This window comes from Macaca thibetana, chromosome 18 (assembly GCF_024542745.1).
Source record: "Macaca thibetana thibetana isolate TM-01 chromosome 18, ASM2454274v1, whole genome shotgun sequence".
Taxonomy (NCBI): domain Eukaryota; kingdom Metazoa; phylum Chordata; class Mammalia; order Primates; family Cercopithecidae; genus Macaca; species Macaca thibetana.
In genome coordinates, this window is record NC_065595.1 from 48,856,470 (window position 1) to 48,873,879 (window position 17,410).

Genomic DNA, 17,410 nt, shown 5'->3' on the forward strand with positions numbered 1-17,410 from the left:
ATCACCTGAGGTCAGGAGTTTGAGACCAGCCTGGCCAACATAATGTAATCCTATCTACTAAAAATACAAAAATTAGCTGGGCGTGGTGGTGCACACCTGTAATCTCAGCTACTCAGGAGGCTGAGGCAGGAGAATTGCTTGAACACAAGGTGGGGGTTGCAGTGAGCTGAGATCGCGCCACTGCACTCCAGCCTGGGCGACAGAGCAAGAGCAGCAACAAAGATTTATCTACTTCGTGTTTCGAAGGCATCTTAAATTAACGTATAAATAAACCCATAAAATTTTTTACCTGATATATCATGATCTTCAGTTATGTTATCACTAACAAGCCCTTTATTTGCTCAAGGCCGAAATGGCTTGAGATATTCCTGTATTCTCCTATCCTGTCTGTAATCCAATGTAGAATGGAGGTGGGGGTGGGAGTAATTTTTGTTTTCAAGCTCTTAAACATTATTTATTTAATTAAAATAATTTTAATCTTTAAAAATATATTTTCTTTTTGTATCTCCATATAGTTTACTTATCTCTTTCTTTTGTTGGTTTTTTTAAAACTTCTCCTACTGTACTAGTTCTCATTCTTAATATTTTTTATTTGGGACTGTGGCCTTTTCCCTCTTGCTTTGTCTAGTTTACTAGTCATGATATCAGTTGTGTACTTCAGATAGTCTTGCCTAGTACACCCGTTTGTCCTGAGTGTCTCTGTTCTGCTCTCTCATATAATGCTGTAAAACCTGACTTAACATATTATATTATATTGGAAATTATGTTTAAGCTTCTTAAGCTGTTAGCTTCTTGAGGTCAGGGAACCGTGTTGCCTTCTGTTTTTTATTCCTGTTGCCTAACACTGGCCTTGGCACGTGGATTAGATGCTCTACAAGTGTTTGTTGGAACTGAACCATTAATTCTTCTACAAAAGTTTCTGTAAGATCTAACTAGTTAGGTTAAGAAGTGATATTTAAAATATTTAATAATTGTTATTGCATGGCCACTGACTAATAAATATGAACAGGTAACAAACTATTTGTAGAGCTGAATATAGGCTTTTGAGTATTCTGATGTTCTCTTATAATAAATAATCTTAACTTGGATTTGAATGTGTTGCTGTGTTTTTCAACCTAAGGATTATCAGTGAATGTAAAAAGAATTTATGGTTCAGGAGCTTGAATAAAATTCCTTTTTTTCTTCCTTGCTTAAATGCTTTTAATTGCCATTCTATCCACATATGTGAATAAAATTTCTTCAGAGCAAATTCTCCTGTCTGCATTATAACTGTGTTATTTTTTGTCATTTTTCTCTTCTTTCCAACTCTTTGTTTTCACTTTTCTTTCTCAAATCTGGATGATTTGTTTTATCATGAAAGTCTAGAAAATGTATGATTGTTATTTACTGCCATATGGTGGGGAGAGGGGGCAGGTGGTGGTGCATGTACCCAGAAATTGTGATCCTCAGTGGCCTTTTCTGCAATACCTGTCATAAATTTCTTTGGGGTAACTTGAAACTAATGATTATTGGGCATAATGTTTATAAATTATGTTAAATCTTTACCAACAATTTACATTTATTGTATGTATTTTGTTAACTAGAAAGGCTGTATAATATCAAGAGGGGCACACTGGTTTTGAAGCTGGAGAACTGAGTTACATACTCTTGACATGCCTGAACTGTGTTCCCTAGATTTTTGCTAATACCGTCATAGGGAAAGATAGTTAATGAGGCCTGGGCAAGAGGAGGAGCTGTGCTTTGACTTTATGTACTGCAAATTTTTGGGCAAGTGGATCTTATTTTTTGTTTTATGCCCTGGGATTCTCAGAACGGCAGAGCAAACCCAGTTTAATGATAAAACATGCCACATTTATCACCATATAGGATATATATGAATTTGGTGCTTAAGACATACCTGCTTGTATCTGTTTCTGTATTGAACACTTATTCTGGTCTTAAAACCCATTTTTTCTGTTACTATATATAAATATGAAAAATCAGTTTCTAGGGATGCTAATATCAGTTTTTGTAAGTTTCTTCAGCTTGGGAGTAACTGGTCTTATGGGAAATTTATCAGCTGAAAGCACCTTTCTTTCCTGTTAACTTCATGGTTATGCAGAGATGAAATCTTAAAAGCTTAGCGCCATCTTTTTTGTTTGATGTTTGATTCAGTTAGTTAGCTACAACTGGTGGCTTTATCAACTGTGTTTTTATTGAAGTGTTTATTGATGAATTTCAGATGAAAATTTCAGATGATGAAAATCAGATGAATTTTTTTTTTTTCTGTACATAACCCTCATATTTTAAGTTATTGTTGTCTTTTTATCTTTTGTTAAAATTATCTCTTGGTTGTGGACAGAATTTTCATAGGCTGGAGTTCTTAATGAAATGCTATCAACAGGTTTTTTTTTTTTTTTTTTTTTTCTTACGGAACATATATAAAACTTGTTATTTGATAGTATGAAATACACCACTATATTAAAATTTTATCTTTCAATTCATTTAAAGCCTTTGCTTTCTGGATAAAACCATCACTTTGTAAAAATCCTTTTATTTCTCTTCCGTCAACACTGATAGCAGTTGTCATTCTTTTCAGGGCTATTTTTCTCCTTTCAAAACAATGTTTTTACCACTTTGGGTGTCACATTAAGAATCACGGTCTAATGAAGAATAAAGCTGGACTAAGATATGAAAGCACGGTATTCAGCTCTAGAAACTGATCCTCATTCAGTCTAGAAACTGATTCTTTACATGCAAGAGTCAAAATTTTGTTTCAGCCAAATTAATACAGGCCATGGACTTCCACATGTGCCTTCAGTTGGTCAGTTCTTGAGTGTTAAATTTGGAAATGCTAAGAGTTTCTCGTTTTGGTTTTTAACTGGATTGTACATTAGAATCATTTGCAAACCATTAAGTATTCTCAGGGGATATTCTTAGCTTTTTATTTTATTTATTTATTTATTTATTTATTTTTTTTTTTTGAGACGGAGTCTCGCTCTACCGCCCAGGCTGGAGTGCAGTGGCCGGATCTCAGCTCACTGCAAGCTCCGCCTCCCGGGTTCACGCCATTCTCCTGCCTCAGCCTCCCGAGTAGTTGGGACTACAGGCGCCTGCCACCTCGCCCGGCTAGTTTTTTGTATTTTTTAGTAGAGACGGGGTTTCACTGTGTTAGCCAGGATGGTCTCGATCTCCTGACCTCGTGATCCGCCCGTCTCGGCCTCCCAAAGTGCTGGGATTACAGGCTTGAGCCACTGCGCCCGGCCTTTAGAATGTCCAGGATTGCTACCCATTCAGGTTTTGCAGTTTAGTGAAGCTTCATAGGCAATAAAAAAGTGTGTGTGTATATATTATTTTATTTTATTTTATTTTTTCATGTGTGTTTGTATGCATGCATATGTGCGTTGTGCTAAGAATAGACTTAAGAAATTACCACACTTAAACTGAACTCTGTTGAGGTCTAAGTGAAATTCTGAAATAGAAACAATAATTAGGGAGAATTACCTATTTTGGATATTAAAATATATAGATACTAAAATATAAGGCTACAGAAAGTAAAACTCTATACAGTGATAAGAATAGACATATTAATGGGCTAGAATGAGAATTTAAATACTGCATATGGTTAAGGTATCATTTAAAATTAGTGGAGAAAGCTAACTTATTCACAAAATGGTATTGTGATACCTAAGCAGCTGTTTGGGTTGGAATCTTAGCTTATTCATTGTGTTTTAATATATTATGGCTTGATTAAGGTATAATAAAAAATGAAACCAGAGTAACACACACACAGACACACACCCCCCCCCCCCCCCCACACACACCCCTAGAAGCAAATACTAAGAGAGCATTTTTTAAAGTCCTGGAATGATAACATCCTTTCTTAGTTTGATACAATATCTTGACACCATAAAGGCAATGATAGTGTGCTGCCCTGCAAAAGAATAAACTCTTTCTTGTCAAAACTGGAAAATACTTTTTGCAAAATATATCACAAAGGACTAATATTAAGAGTATACAAAGGGCTCTTACAAAGCAGAAAATCACAACAAACCATTCACAAAAGAGCATAAACAGGCAATTCACAGGAAAAGTACAAAATCCCCTAAACATATGAAAAGATTAACAGTCCTACGATAAAGTGTATGTTAAGGAACAAGGTGTTATATATATATATTTTTTGTTATATATATATATATTTTTCCCTTTTTTGAGACAGGTCGTCCTTCTGTCACTAAGCCTGGAGTGCAGTGGTGAATTCATGGCTCACTGCAGCTGCAGTCTCCCAGGCTCAGGTGATTCTCCTGCCTCAGCCTCCCAAGTAGCTAGGACCACAGACACCATCATGCCCAGCTAATTTTTGTAGAGACGGGGGTCTCTTTCTGTTGCCCAGGCTGGTCTTGAACTCTTTGGCTCAAACGATCCCCCACCTTCACCTCCCAAAGTTCTGTTATAGGTGTGAGCTCCCAGCTGTCATTTTTCTTTTATTAGCTAAAAATTTTGAAGATTTTTGGCTGAGTAGAGTGGAACGCATATACTCTTATTCTTTGTTGATGAGAGTATGTATTGGTGCTACTTTTTTTTTTTTTTTTAAGCAGTTTGGCTATATTGATTAGAATTTGAAGTAGTGTATGCATAGCTTTCATTAACTCAGCAGTTCTACTACCAGAAATTTCTCTATTAAAATATTTGAATAATTATTCAAATATGTTTCTATAAAGATAGTTATCAAAGCATTTTATGTAGTAACAAAATATGAAACAGTAATCAATTGGTAAGTTAGGGTACATTTTATAATGGAATACAGTGTAACTTTAAAAGAAATGAGAGAGATGTAGATGTCTTAGAAAGATGTCCATTACATAAGTGAAAAAAGCAAGGTACTCTATATAAATACCACTTATGTATCAAAATATATGTGTATTTTTAAAAATCCGTATGTTTTAGGCATGTAAACACATGCACATACATATACAGGAGGGGTGACAAAGGACACAGCACTACTAAGCTGTAAAGAATAGTTACCTCTGGCAAATGACATGAAACATGGGCTAGGAAAGCAAGATGTTCATTTTTTCTTCAAACACGTATTCTTTTTTAAAAAGTTAGTTTGTATTAATACTTTTTAAAAAGAAAACATTTTTCTAAAAAATAAAGTAAGCTCCCAAGCTCCCCTAAGTATTTCTGACACAAACCCATTTTTAAGAACCACTAATTAATTACATATTCCTGACTTTTTTACTTACTAGCTTTTGGATCTTAATTACTAGAGCAATCATCTAATCATTTAGTTTTTATCAGGAGGAGGTTGAAATAGATAATAGCTGCCATTTACTGAATGCTTTCTAGGTGGTTTCCTCGAGTCTATTTCAGCTCTAGTATAATTCTGTGATTGACGCAGAGATAGTTTATGATAATCAATGGTCTGTGAACACTTTTGATGTAACTATAATTTGTTGAAATTATTGCATTTAAAGTCAATGTTTTCTGTTTTCAACTTTCCCTGGGGAAAATAATGGCAGCAGAACACATGGAAGGGCATGGTAAGTTCAGCTTGAGAACAGCTAAAAACCTGGAGAAAGTTTTGGTGAAAATGTTGTTGATATTTAATCAGCAACCTTCAGTACTTTCTCAGTTATCTGTAAAATGATGACTCTTTCAGTCGAAAGATTTGTCTTAAGGGTGGTGACGTAATGTAGTATGTGGTTTTGTAGTTTCTGTACTGTGAGGGTCAGTTGAAGTGGAAACTTTCTTGAGTTGTATTCTTTATTAATGTAATAATAGCAGGTGAAAAGAAAATCTTTGAAACTGAAGCCTTCTGAACTTTTTAATGAAATGCAGTCGATTTGGCCTTCTGGAATAATAGCAAACGTTGAGGATTCCTTTAAATACAGTAAAATTTTACAGAGAATTAAGGAGTAGATTAGAATATTTCATAATCTATGTACATGTTTTCTTGGGTGGATGAAAATATGCTAACAAGTCAATTTTCAGAGGAAATCAGATTGGTGTAAATGTTTTCTGGTTTATTTTTTATCGGTATACCTGTAATAAATTTGTAGTTGACAAACTTTTTTGCCATTTGAGAAGGGATTGCAGTTACTCACAGATTTTGGTACATGGCACATACCATAACCAGATATTTGGCTTTTATGAAAAGCTAAGTATTTCATGGTAGAAAATGTTTTCAAAGCTTAAAAGAATTTTGTGTTTTTGGAAGAATCAAGATTGGTTTGCCCCTTGATCTTTGCCCTCATATACTCTTAAGTTAAACATTGGATATGCTATATATTAAGATATTAAATGTTTTTTCACTAGTTATCTATTTACTTTTAACTTGGTGAAACTAACCTTTTTCTCTTTTAAACATTCACTAGGATTCTGATCTTCGAAGTGCACTTCTTTTGGAACAGGCGGCACATTGCTTTATAAACATGAAAAGTCCCATGGTTAGAAAATATGCATTTCATATGATATTGGCAGGCCATCGATTTAGTAAAGCAGGGCAGGTGAGTGCTTTTGGTTTACAATGAAAAGTTGCTATTAATTTCTTTTATAAATGTGTGTCATTTGTCCATTTTTTGTTATTTAAAATGAATCTTGAAAACTAAATGAAATTTTGTTCTGAGGTAATTTATTGGTAAGGGCATGAGATTTGGATTTAGACAAATCTGGCTATGAATTTTGATCTTCTATTCACAACTTTGGTCAGGCTGCTTCTCTGAGCCTCAGGGTTTTTTTATTTATAAAATTTGTAATTTTACTCAAATTTTGGTTAGGTTAAACTAAATCACATTTGTGAAAAGCCAGATAGATTGTATGCATTCAAGTAGGAATGAATTCTCCCTATTTCAGCTCTGATCTTCTGTTCTCTCTCAAAGTAATTTTTAAAAAAATCCTGCTCTTTCTGTTTCAGAGTGCTTTATAATGCTATTGACTAAATACTTAATGTATAGACATCTTCTGTCTCTTGTCTCTTGAAGCAGTTGAGTTGCTGGGATCTTTACTGATTTATAGAGATTTATCCAGCCCCAGTTGTCCTAGAACCATTAGTCGGAGAGAGCTAGCTTTCTTGGAGGCTGAGAGTAGCAGTAGGGAAATGGTGATTTACTATAAATATAAATAGAAACTTGGATTAAACAACCATTAAACAACCATCTCTATATTTCAGAGACTATACTAGGAGCTGAACATACACCCATAAAATCAACATGGTCTTACCTCTTAAGGAGCTTTTGATCTATTAGGGGCATATGAAGGTCTTTTAAAAATTTAGTTAATATGGGCCGGGCGTGGTGGCACACTCCTGTAACCCTAGCACTTTGGGAGGCTGAGGTGGGTGGATCACGAGGTCAGGAGATCGAGAACATTCTGGCTAACACAGTGAAACCCCGTCTCTACTAAAAATACAAAAAAAAATTAGCCAGGCGTGGTGGCGGGCGCCTGTAGTCCCAGCTACTCAGGAGGCTGAGGCAGGAGAATGGCATGAACCTGGAAGGCAGAGCCTGCAGTGAACTGAGATTGTGCCACTGCATTCCAGCCTGGGCGACAAAGCGAGACTCGCCTTAAAAAAAAAAAAATTTAATATGAATATACTAAGTATGAAATGTAACTGTGAACATCCTTACATTTTTGTAAGTCTGTGCTAACCAAAGCATCCCAGTGTTTTACACAATATACATTATTTCAAAGGTACAAAGAAAAGTAAAGATGTTCGAAATTACTGTCAATTTCATGTAAAAATACTATACTTTTTTAAAACCAACATTTCAAAATTGGGTTCCTTCCTCTCTTTTTGGAACCCGTGGAAAGTTAGAAAATATGTGGAATTGCTTAATGTTCATTGAAAAAACCTTTCAAATCTTAATATAAAATTAAATGTCTTTATAATAATTGATACACTCCATGAATTAGAATTTCTCAGGCTCTAACATGGAAAAAACTTAAAAAAAAAATAACTATTATTACTTTTCATGGCTTTTCTTCAGTAGTAAGTGCAAGTGCATCTGAAACATGTTACCCCACTGTGTATCTCTGGTTAAAAGGTTTCTGTTCAAAAAATGACAAAATGTATTAAGCAGGTTTCCTTTGCTTGAAAGAAAATATATGTCCCATTGGGAATGGTTTGTTGTCTCCTATTGAAAATAAGTCATCATTTTTCTACATCTTTGTCCACTTTCATGAATGGTTTCATTTGTGAGAATGTAATGTCATTGGAACTAGAAACAGCTGCTTGTATCTTACCTTCCCAAATTATAGGGCATATTGCTTCTAGGAAATACCTAACAAGTTAAAAATGCTACGTTTGTGGTAGGTTGAGATATATTTGCTGTCTGGCTTGATAATCATCTTCTTACTGTAGCATATAACCCTGCGAAGTTAATGATTCAAGGTAGCTGGGTTTGCTATTTCGTGACCACTCTATACACTCTGAACCCAAGACAGCTCTTCCACGAAACAGTACAGTTTGTGGAAATCTGAGAATATGACTATAAATTAAGATCTACTGGATAAGTCAATACAATATATATCTAACTGAAGCTGGCCAAGAACAGTCTCTTCCTTGGAAGTTAGGGTGCATAGAACACATATAATTCTGACTGAGGCCGAGTTTCTGAGAAGCACCAACTTTTTATTATTTAAAAAAAATTTTTAAGTTCCAATGTACATGTGCAGGATGTGCAGGTTTGTTACATAGGTAAACGTGTGCCATAGTGGTTTGCTGCACCTGTCAACCCATCACCTAGGTATTAAGCCCAGCATTCATTAACTCTTTTTGCTAATGCTTTCCCTCCCCCCACCCTACCCCGCAACAGGCCACAGTGTGTGTTGTTCTCCTACTGTGTCCATGTGTTCTCATTGTTCAGCTCCCACTTATAAGTGAGAACATGCGGTGTTTGGTTTTCTGTTCCTGTATTAGTTTGCTGAGGATAATGGCTTCCAGCTCCATCCATGTCCCTGCAAAGGACATGATCTCTTTCCTTTTTATGGCTGCATAGTATTCCATGGTATGTATGTATGTGCCACATTTTCTTTATCAGTCTATCATTGATAGGCATTTGGGTTGATTCCATGTCTCTGCTATTGTGAATAGTGCTGCAATGAACATAGGTGTGCCATAAAACAGAATTCTCCTGCCTCAGCCTCCCGAGTAACTGGGATTACAGGCATGCATCACTACGCTCAGCTAATGTTGTATTTTTAGTAGAGGCGAGGTTTCTCCATGTTGGTCAGGCTGGTCTTGAACTCCCAACCTCAGGTAGTCTGCCTGCCTTGGCCTCCCAAAGTGCTGGGATTACAGGCGTGAGCCACCATGCCTAGCTTTGACTTTTTAATAATCACCATTCTGACTGGCATGAAATGGTATCTCATTGTGGTTTTGATTTGCATTTCTGTAATGATCAGGTTTTGATTTGCATTCCTCTAATGGTCAGTGATGTTGAGCTTTTTTTTTTTTTCCATGTTTGTTGGCTACATAAATGTCTTCTTTTGAGAAGTATCTGTTCATGTTCTTTGCCCACTTTTGGATGGGGTTGTTTTTTTCTTGTAAATTTGTTTAAGTTCCTTGTAGATTCTGGATATTAGACCTTTGTTAGATGGATAGATTGCAAAAATTTTCTACCACTCTGTAGGTTGTCTGTTTGCTCTGATGATAGTTTCTTTTGTGGTGCAGATGCTCTTTCATGGTTTGGTTCTTTGCTTGTCTGTTGTTGGTGTATAGGAATGCTTATGATTTTTGCGCATTGATTTTGTATCCTGAGATTTTGCTGAAGTTGCTTATCAGCTTAAGAAGCTTTTGGGCTGAGACAATGGGGTTTTCTAGACATAGGATCATGTCATTTGCAGATGAAGACAATTTGACTTCGTCTGTTTGTATTTGAATACTCTTTATTTCTTTCTCTTGCTTGATTGCCCTGGCCAAAATTTCCAATACTGTGTTAAATAGCAGTGGTGAGAGAGGCATCCTTGTCTTGTGCTGGTTTTCAAGGGGAATACTTCCACCTTTTGTCCATTCAGTATGATATTGGCTATGGGTTTGTCATAAATGGCTCTTATTATTTTTTTGTTTGTTTGTTTGAGTTGGAGTTTCGCTCCTGTTGCCCAGGCTGGAGTGCAATGGCGTGATCTTGGCTCACTGCAACCTCTGCCTCTCGGGTTCAAACAATTGTCCTACCTCAGCTTCACAAGTAGCTGGGGTTACAGGCACCCGCCACCACATCCGGGTAATTTTTTGTATTTTTAGTAGAGACGGAGTTTCACCATGTTGGCCGTACTGGTCTTGAACTGCTGACCTCAGGTGATCCGTCCACCTTGGGCTCCCAAAGTGCTGGGATTACAGGCGTGAGTCACCACGCCTGGCCAGCTCTTACTATTTTGAGACATGTTCCTTTGATACCTAGTTTATTGAGAGTTATTAACATGAAGAGATGTTGAATTTTATCAAAAGTGTTTTCTGCATCTATTGAGGTAATCATGTGGTTTTTCTCTTTAGTTCTGTTTATGTGATAAATTACCGTTATTGATTTGCGTATGTTGAACCAGCCTTGCATCCCAGGGATGAAGCCAACTTGATTGTGGTGGATAAACTTTTTGATGAGAAGCACCAACTTTTCATGACATTTGAATTTAAAACAGGGTTGTATTGATAGGGATGAGAGAAGAAGTTACAGAGTAATGCCGTTTCTCTTAGTCCTCTCTTTGAGAATTCATGCTGAATTGCTTATCTTGCCCCAGAAGTGTGTGTATGTGTGTGTGTGTGTTGCCCAGCCTGGATTGCAGTGGCGCGATCTCGGCTCACTGCAACCTCCACCTCCCGGGTTCAAGCGATTCTTTTGCCTCAGCCGCCGGAGTAGTTGAGCCTACAGGTACGTGCCACCACACCTGGCTAATTTTTGTATTTTTAGTAGAGATGTGGTTTCACCATGTTGGCCGGGCTGGTCTTGAACTCCTGACCTTGTGATCTGCTCACCTCAGCCTCCCAAAATACTGGGTAATTACAGGCGTGAGCCATTGTGCTTGGCACGACAGAAATTGTTTATAGTTCAATTATTTTTCATTAAGAATATCAGAAAGTAAAGTGCATTTTAAAAAGAAGTGGCATGAAAGTTTAGTCAGTTAAAAAAAAATTAAAATGCTGGGGAAGAGTGTATGTGATTAGACAACCTTTCTTTCTGTTCTTACTATAAAAAACTGACTCAAACCTTGTACCTCATTTAAATTTCTTTTCCAAAAAAATCTTCAAAAATACACTTGAACACTTTCGAAAATCCACTTGAACACACAGACACATTCGATTGTTTTTCTGTATCTATCAGTTTTTAATAATGTGCTCCTTTACTAAATGCTAAAGATAGGGTTGCTTTTTTCTTTTTTTTCCCAAGAAACATCACTTAAAAATTAATTTAGAAACAGGCCATGCATGTTGGTTCACACCTGTAATCCCAGCACTTTGGGAGGCCAAGGTGGGCTGATCACCTGAGGTTTAGAGTTTGAGACCAGCCTGACCAACATGGAGAAACCCTGTCTCTACTAAAAAGACAAAATTAGCTGGGCGTGGTGGTGCATGCCTGTAATCCCAGCTACTCTGGAGGCTGAGGCAGGAGAATTACTTGAACCTGGGAGGTGGAGGTTACAGTGACCCAATATTGTACCATTGCACTCCAGCCTGGGCAATGAGCAAAACTCCATCTCAAAATAATAATAATAATAATAATAATAATAATAATTTGGAAACAATCTCAGCTTTATAGAAAAGTTGCAAGCAGTGTTCAGAAATTTTTCTTTTTGCCATTTGAGTGTTAAGTGGTTTATCTATTGCCCTATTATCCTCAAATACCTTAGGACATATTTCTTATTTTCTAGAAACAAGAACTTTCCGTTACACAACCATAGCATAACCATCAAAATAAAAAAATTGGCATTGATACAGTGCTACTGTGTAATCCTCAGACCCCATTCAGATTTTGACAGTCATCCCATGCATGTCCTTTATCAGAGGGCGTAGGATGTTTTGTCCTTTTTTAGTCAAAGGATCATTTGACTTCGTGACTTAAACACTCATGAAGGTTAGTCCAATTATTTATTTATTTATTTTTTGAGACGGAGTCTTGCTCTGTCGCCCAGGCTGGGGTGCAGTGGCCGGATCTCAGCTCACTGCAAGCTCCGCCTCCCGGGTTTATGCCATTCTCCTGCCTCAGCCTCCTGAGTAGCTGGGACTACAGGCGCCCGCCACCTCACCCGGCTACTTTTTTGTATTTTTTTAGTAGAGAGGGGTTTCACCGTGTTAGCCAGGATGGTCTCGATCTCCTGACCTCACGATCCGCCCATCTCGGCCTCCCAAAGTGCTGAGATTACAGGCTTGAGCCACCGCGCCCGGCCAGTCCAATTATTTTTGTAGATTGTCCCAAGTTACATATCTCTGCTATTTTCCTCATGATGAGATTCAAATTCGGTATGTTTATAGGAATATCACAGAAGACATCCTGTATTCTCATTTCATGCCATCCAGTGGCAGACTGTTTTTATTTATCATTTAATCAATAAAGTGTTCCTTTTTAAAAAAAAAACAACTTTGTTTTTTACGAAATAGGGTCTCACTGTGTTGCCCAGGCTGGTCTCAAACTCCTGACTTCAAGAGATCATCCCACCTTGGCCTCCCAAAGTGCTAGGATTGCAGGCATGAGCTACAACAGCCTGCCAAGAAAATACTTCTTTAAAAAAACCCCTCAAAGACAATTCTGACAATACTATAAGGCACGTATGGAGGACAGTGGAAACTGGTATATTTTGAAACAAAAGTTTAGTGAAAATAAAGCCTTTTCTTGGTACCACATCCCATTTTTTAAGATGGAGGTTGTCTGAGTTCAGAGAGTGGCAGTGATAAGTAATTTATGCCAAATAGCTGCTTATGCTTATGATAGGGTGCAGTGATGGCCAGAAGAAAAGAATACCAAACTCTATCACTACAGAACAAACCAGTTGTATAAAAATGTGCTTATATCATAAATATATACAAACACATAAATACACACACACATTTACTATCTACTCACATGCAGTTTTAGCACACGCTGGTATTTCCATTCAGGCCAGTGCAGTGGTATAAAGAGGGATGACCACATCAAAATTAAATTTCATAAAATAGCTTCCAGTTATAAGATAATAACAAAGCCTCTAACTCTATCCATGACTCCATATGCTAATGCTCTGGAAACTCCCATCTGGTTTTGTTTTTTGTTTTTGTTGTTTTGGCAGAGTTTCGCTCTTCGCCCAGGCTGCAGTGAAGTGGCTCCATCTCGGCTCACTGCAACCTCCGCCTCCCAGGTTCAAGCGATTCTCCTGTCTCAGCCTCCAGAGTAGCTGGGATTACAGATGTCCGCCACGAAGCCCAGCTAATTTTTCTATTTTTAGTAGAGACGGAGTTTCACCGTGTTGGCCAGGCTGATATTGAACTCCTGACCTCAGGCGATCCACCCGCCTCAACCTCCCAAAGTGCTAGGATTACAGGCCTAAGTTACCGTGCTCAACCTCCCAACTGGTTTTTCACAGTCATTAGTATTACTGAGTTCATATACTTCTTGCCTTTGAACAAAACAGGTGCTTGCTTGTTTCAGGACTTCCTCTTGGTTTTTAAACTGCAGGTCTAAAAACTTTTAGGTTTTTAGAACTGTTACCACTTATGGATTTCTTCTGTCTGGTTAATTTGTCTCTATTTGAGATTCCTGTTATTAAAAATCAGCCTTTAACTTTGCAGTCCTCTTTTCTGTTTTGAAAACATTTGATCCTTTTGATGTAGCATCTTCTTCAGTGTTCACTTCTTTCATTAGTTGGGCAGTGATGGCCAGGTGGTTAGTACCTGGTGAGTTCAGAGCCAGATCTGGAGGAAAGCTGTCTCCATGAATTGTGATTGACTGGAACTTGGACCTTTTTCTTTGGAATTTTATTTTGATGTAGAGATGTGGGAAGTCTTCTACCCTGTTACAGTGGGTGCTACCCACTCTACTGTCTATCTTCTTTTTGTGGTGACTGACATCGAATAACTGCTTTGGTGTTTTTGTTGCTTATTTTGTTTTCTACAGGGTGTACTTTTATAGTGTGTTTTGTCAGCATCAATTTCCCATCCCTTCTTTTTTGGTCATCTTTTCTGTCAGACATACTGTTGCTGGCACTGAGAGGTGGTCTGTACCTATCTCTCTCTCTCTTTTTTTTTTTCTTTTTTCTGAAACGGAGTCTCGCTCTTTCACTTAGGCTGGAGTGCAGTGGCATGATCTCGGCTCACTGCAACCTCCATCTCCCGGGTTCAAACGATTCTCCTGCCTCAGCCTCCCAAGTAGCTGGGATTACAGGTGCGTGCTACCATGCCTGGCTAATTGTTGTGTTTTTAGTAGCGATGGAGTTTCACCATGTTGGCCAGGCTGGTCTTGAACTCCTGAACTCGTGATCCATCCGCCTCAGCCTCCCAAAGTGCTGGGATTACAGGCGGGAACCACTGTGCCCGGCTGTACCTCTCTTTTAAAACAATAGTTACAGAGGCCAGGCACAGTGACTCATGCCGGTAATCCCAGCACTTTGGGAGGCTGAGGCAGATGGATCACGAGTTCAGGAGTTCGAGACCAGTATGGCCAACATGGTGAAACCCCATCTCTATTAAAAATACAGCAATTAGCCAGGCGTGGTAGTGTGCGCCTGTAATTCCAGCTACTTGGCAGGCTGAGGCAGGAGAATCGCTTGAACCTGGGAGGCAGAGGTTGCAGTAGGCCGAGATCACGCCACTTCACTCCAACCTGGGCGACAGAGCGAGACTCTGTCTCGAAAAATATAAAAATAAAAATTACAAATTCAGGAGGTCCATGTCCGGGTTTGCTGCATGAGTATGTTGTATAATGCTGCAATTTGGGCTTCAGAGAACTAACCCATCACCCAAATAGTGAATATATTACCCAGTAGGTTGTTTTTCAACCCTCACTTCTTTCCCTTCCTCCCTCTCCCCTTTTGGTGTACCCTTTGTCTATTATTTCCATCTTTATGTCCACGCATGCCCATTATTTAGCTCCCACTTATAAGTGAGAACATTCATATTTGATTCTCTATTTCTGGTTTATTTCCCTTATGATAATGGCCTCTAGCTCCATCCATGTTGCTGCAAAGGATATGATACCATTCGTTTTTATGGCCATGTCATATTCCATGGTGTGTACGTGCCACATTTTCTTTATCCAGTCCACCATTGATGGGCACCATAGGTTGATTTCATGTTTTTACTACTGTGAATAGTGCTGTGATGAACATAAGAATACAGGTGTCTTTTTGGTAGAACAATTTACTTTTCTTTGGGTACATACCTAGTAATGGGATTACTGGTTGAATGGTAGTTTTGTTTTATCTGTTGGAGAAACCTCCAAATTGCTTTTCACAGTGGCTGAACTAACTTACATTCCCATCAACAGTGTATAACTGTTCTCTTTTCTCCATAGCCTTTTAAAATAGCCATTCTACACTGGTATGAGATGGTATCTCATTGTTTCGATTTACATTTCTCTAGTGATGTTCAGTATTGTTTTCACATTTTTTCATGGCCGATTGTGTGTCTTTTGAGAAGTGTCTGTTTATGTCCTTTGCCCACTTTTTAATGGGATTATTTGATTTTTTTTTTTTTTTTGATTTAAGTTACTTTTAGATTCTGGATAATAGTCCTTTGTCGGATGTGTAGTTTGCAAGTATTTTCTCACATTTTGGAGGCTATTTATTCTGCCAATAGTTTCTTTTGCTGTGCAGAAGCTTTTTAGTTTAATTAGGTACCACTTGTCAATTTTTGTTTTTGTTGCCACTGCTTTTGAGGACTTGTTCATAAATTTTTTGCCAAGGCTGATGTCCAGAAGGATATTTCCTATGATTTCTTCTAGGATTTTTTTATAGTTTGAAGTCTTTAAGTCTTTAATCCATCTCCAGTTAATTTTTTGTATATAGTGATAGGTAGGGGTCTAGTTTCATTCTTCTGAATATGGTTAGCCCAGTTATCCCAGCACCATTTATTGAATAGGGAGTCCTTTTCCCCATTGCTTATTTTGTTGACTTTGTTAAAGATCTGCAGGTATGCTGCTTTATTTCTGAGTTCTGTATTCTATTCAATTTTTCATGTGTCTATTTTTTGTACCAGTACCATGCTGTTTTGGTTACTATAGCCTTGTAGTGTAGTTTGAAGTTGGGGAATGTGATGCCTCAGGCTTTGTTTTTGCTTAGGACTTTGTTGGCTACTCAGGCTCTTTTTTGGTTCCATATGAATTTTAGAATAGTTTTTTCGAATTCTGTGAAATATGACATTATTTATTTGATAGTTTGTTGAATCTGTAGATTGGGCAATATAGTTATTTTAACTATTTTGATTTCTCCTTGTCTGTGAGCATGGGATTTTTTTTTGCTTGTTTGTGCCTGTACTTTCTTTTATCAGTGTTTTGTAGTTCTTTTTCCTCCTTGGTTAAATATATTCCAGGTGTTTTGTTTTGTGTGTGTGTGTGTCAGTTGTAAATCGAATTGAGTTCTTATTTGGTTCTCATCTTTAATTTTGTTACTGTATAGAAACACAACTGATTTTTGTGCGTTAAATTTGTGTCATGAAACTACTGAAGTCATTTATCCTAACGACTAGTGTCTTTAGGAGGAACCTTTAGGTTCTCTAGGTATAGGATCTTGTCATCATTGGACAAGGATCATTTCACTTCCTCTTCCTATTTGGATGCTTTTTCTTTCTTTCTCTTGCCTGATTGCTCTGGCTAGGACTTCTAGTACTATGTTGAATAGGAGTGGTGTGAGTGCAGAGTGTACATCCTTGACTTATTCCACTTCTTAGAGGGAATGCTTTCCACTTTTCCTCATTCAGTATGATGTTTGCTGTGAGTTTGTCATATATGGGTCTTACTATTTTTAGGTATGTTTCTTACAATACTTAGTTTGTTAAGGGTTTTTATCATGAAGGGATTTTGGACTTTATTGAATGCTTTTTCGGTATCTATTGAGATGATCATATGGTTTTTAATTCTCTTTATGTGGTGAGTAACATTTATTGATTTGCAAATATTGAACCATCCTTGTATTTCTAGAATAAAACCCACTGGATTGTGATTAATTTGACTTTTTGATGTCCAGCTGGATTTGGTTTGCTAGTATTTTATTGATGATTTTTGCACCTGTGTTAATCATGGGTATTGATTTGTTTTCTTTTTGTGTGTATGCCCTTGCCAGATTTTGATATCAGGATGATATTAGTTAAGGAGGAATCTTTCTTCCTTTATATATATATATATATATATATATATAAATTTTTGTTTTTGGAATAGTTTCAGTAAAATTGGTACCAGCTCTTCTTTGTGCATATGGTAGAATTTGGCTTTGAATCCAGCTGATCTTGGGCTTCATTTGTTAATTTTTTTTTTTA

At 37.4% G+C, this 17,410-nt stretch overlaps 1 protein-coding gene across 4 annotated transcripts in view; it reads left to right on the plus strand.

Annotated features, from left to right (window-relative positions):
- Positions 1–17,410, plus strand: part of TRAPPC8 (trafficking protein particle complex subunit 8) — a 110,331-nt gene that overhangs the window by 41,929 nt on the left and 50,992 nt on the right. For 2 of the 4 annotated variants that reach the window (XM_050768257.1, XM_050768258.1), the window contains exons 12-13: positions 5,502–5,522; positions 6,357–6,488. In XM_050768257.1, the coding sequence (XP_050624214.1) occupies positions 5,502–5,522; positions 6,357–6,488 (153 nt within the window). The remainder of the gene's footprint in view (positions 1–5,501; positions 5,523–6,356; positions 6,489–17,410) is intronic. The other 2 variants (XM_050768259.1, XM_050768260.1) reach the window with 1 other exon arrangement.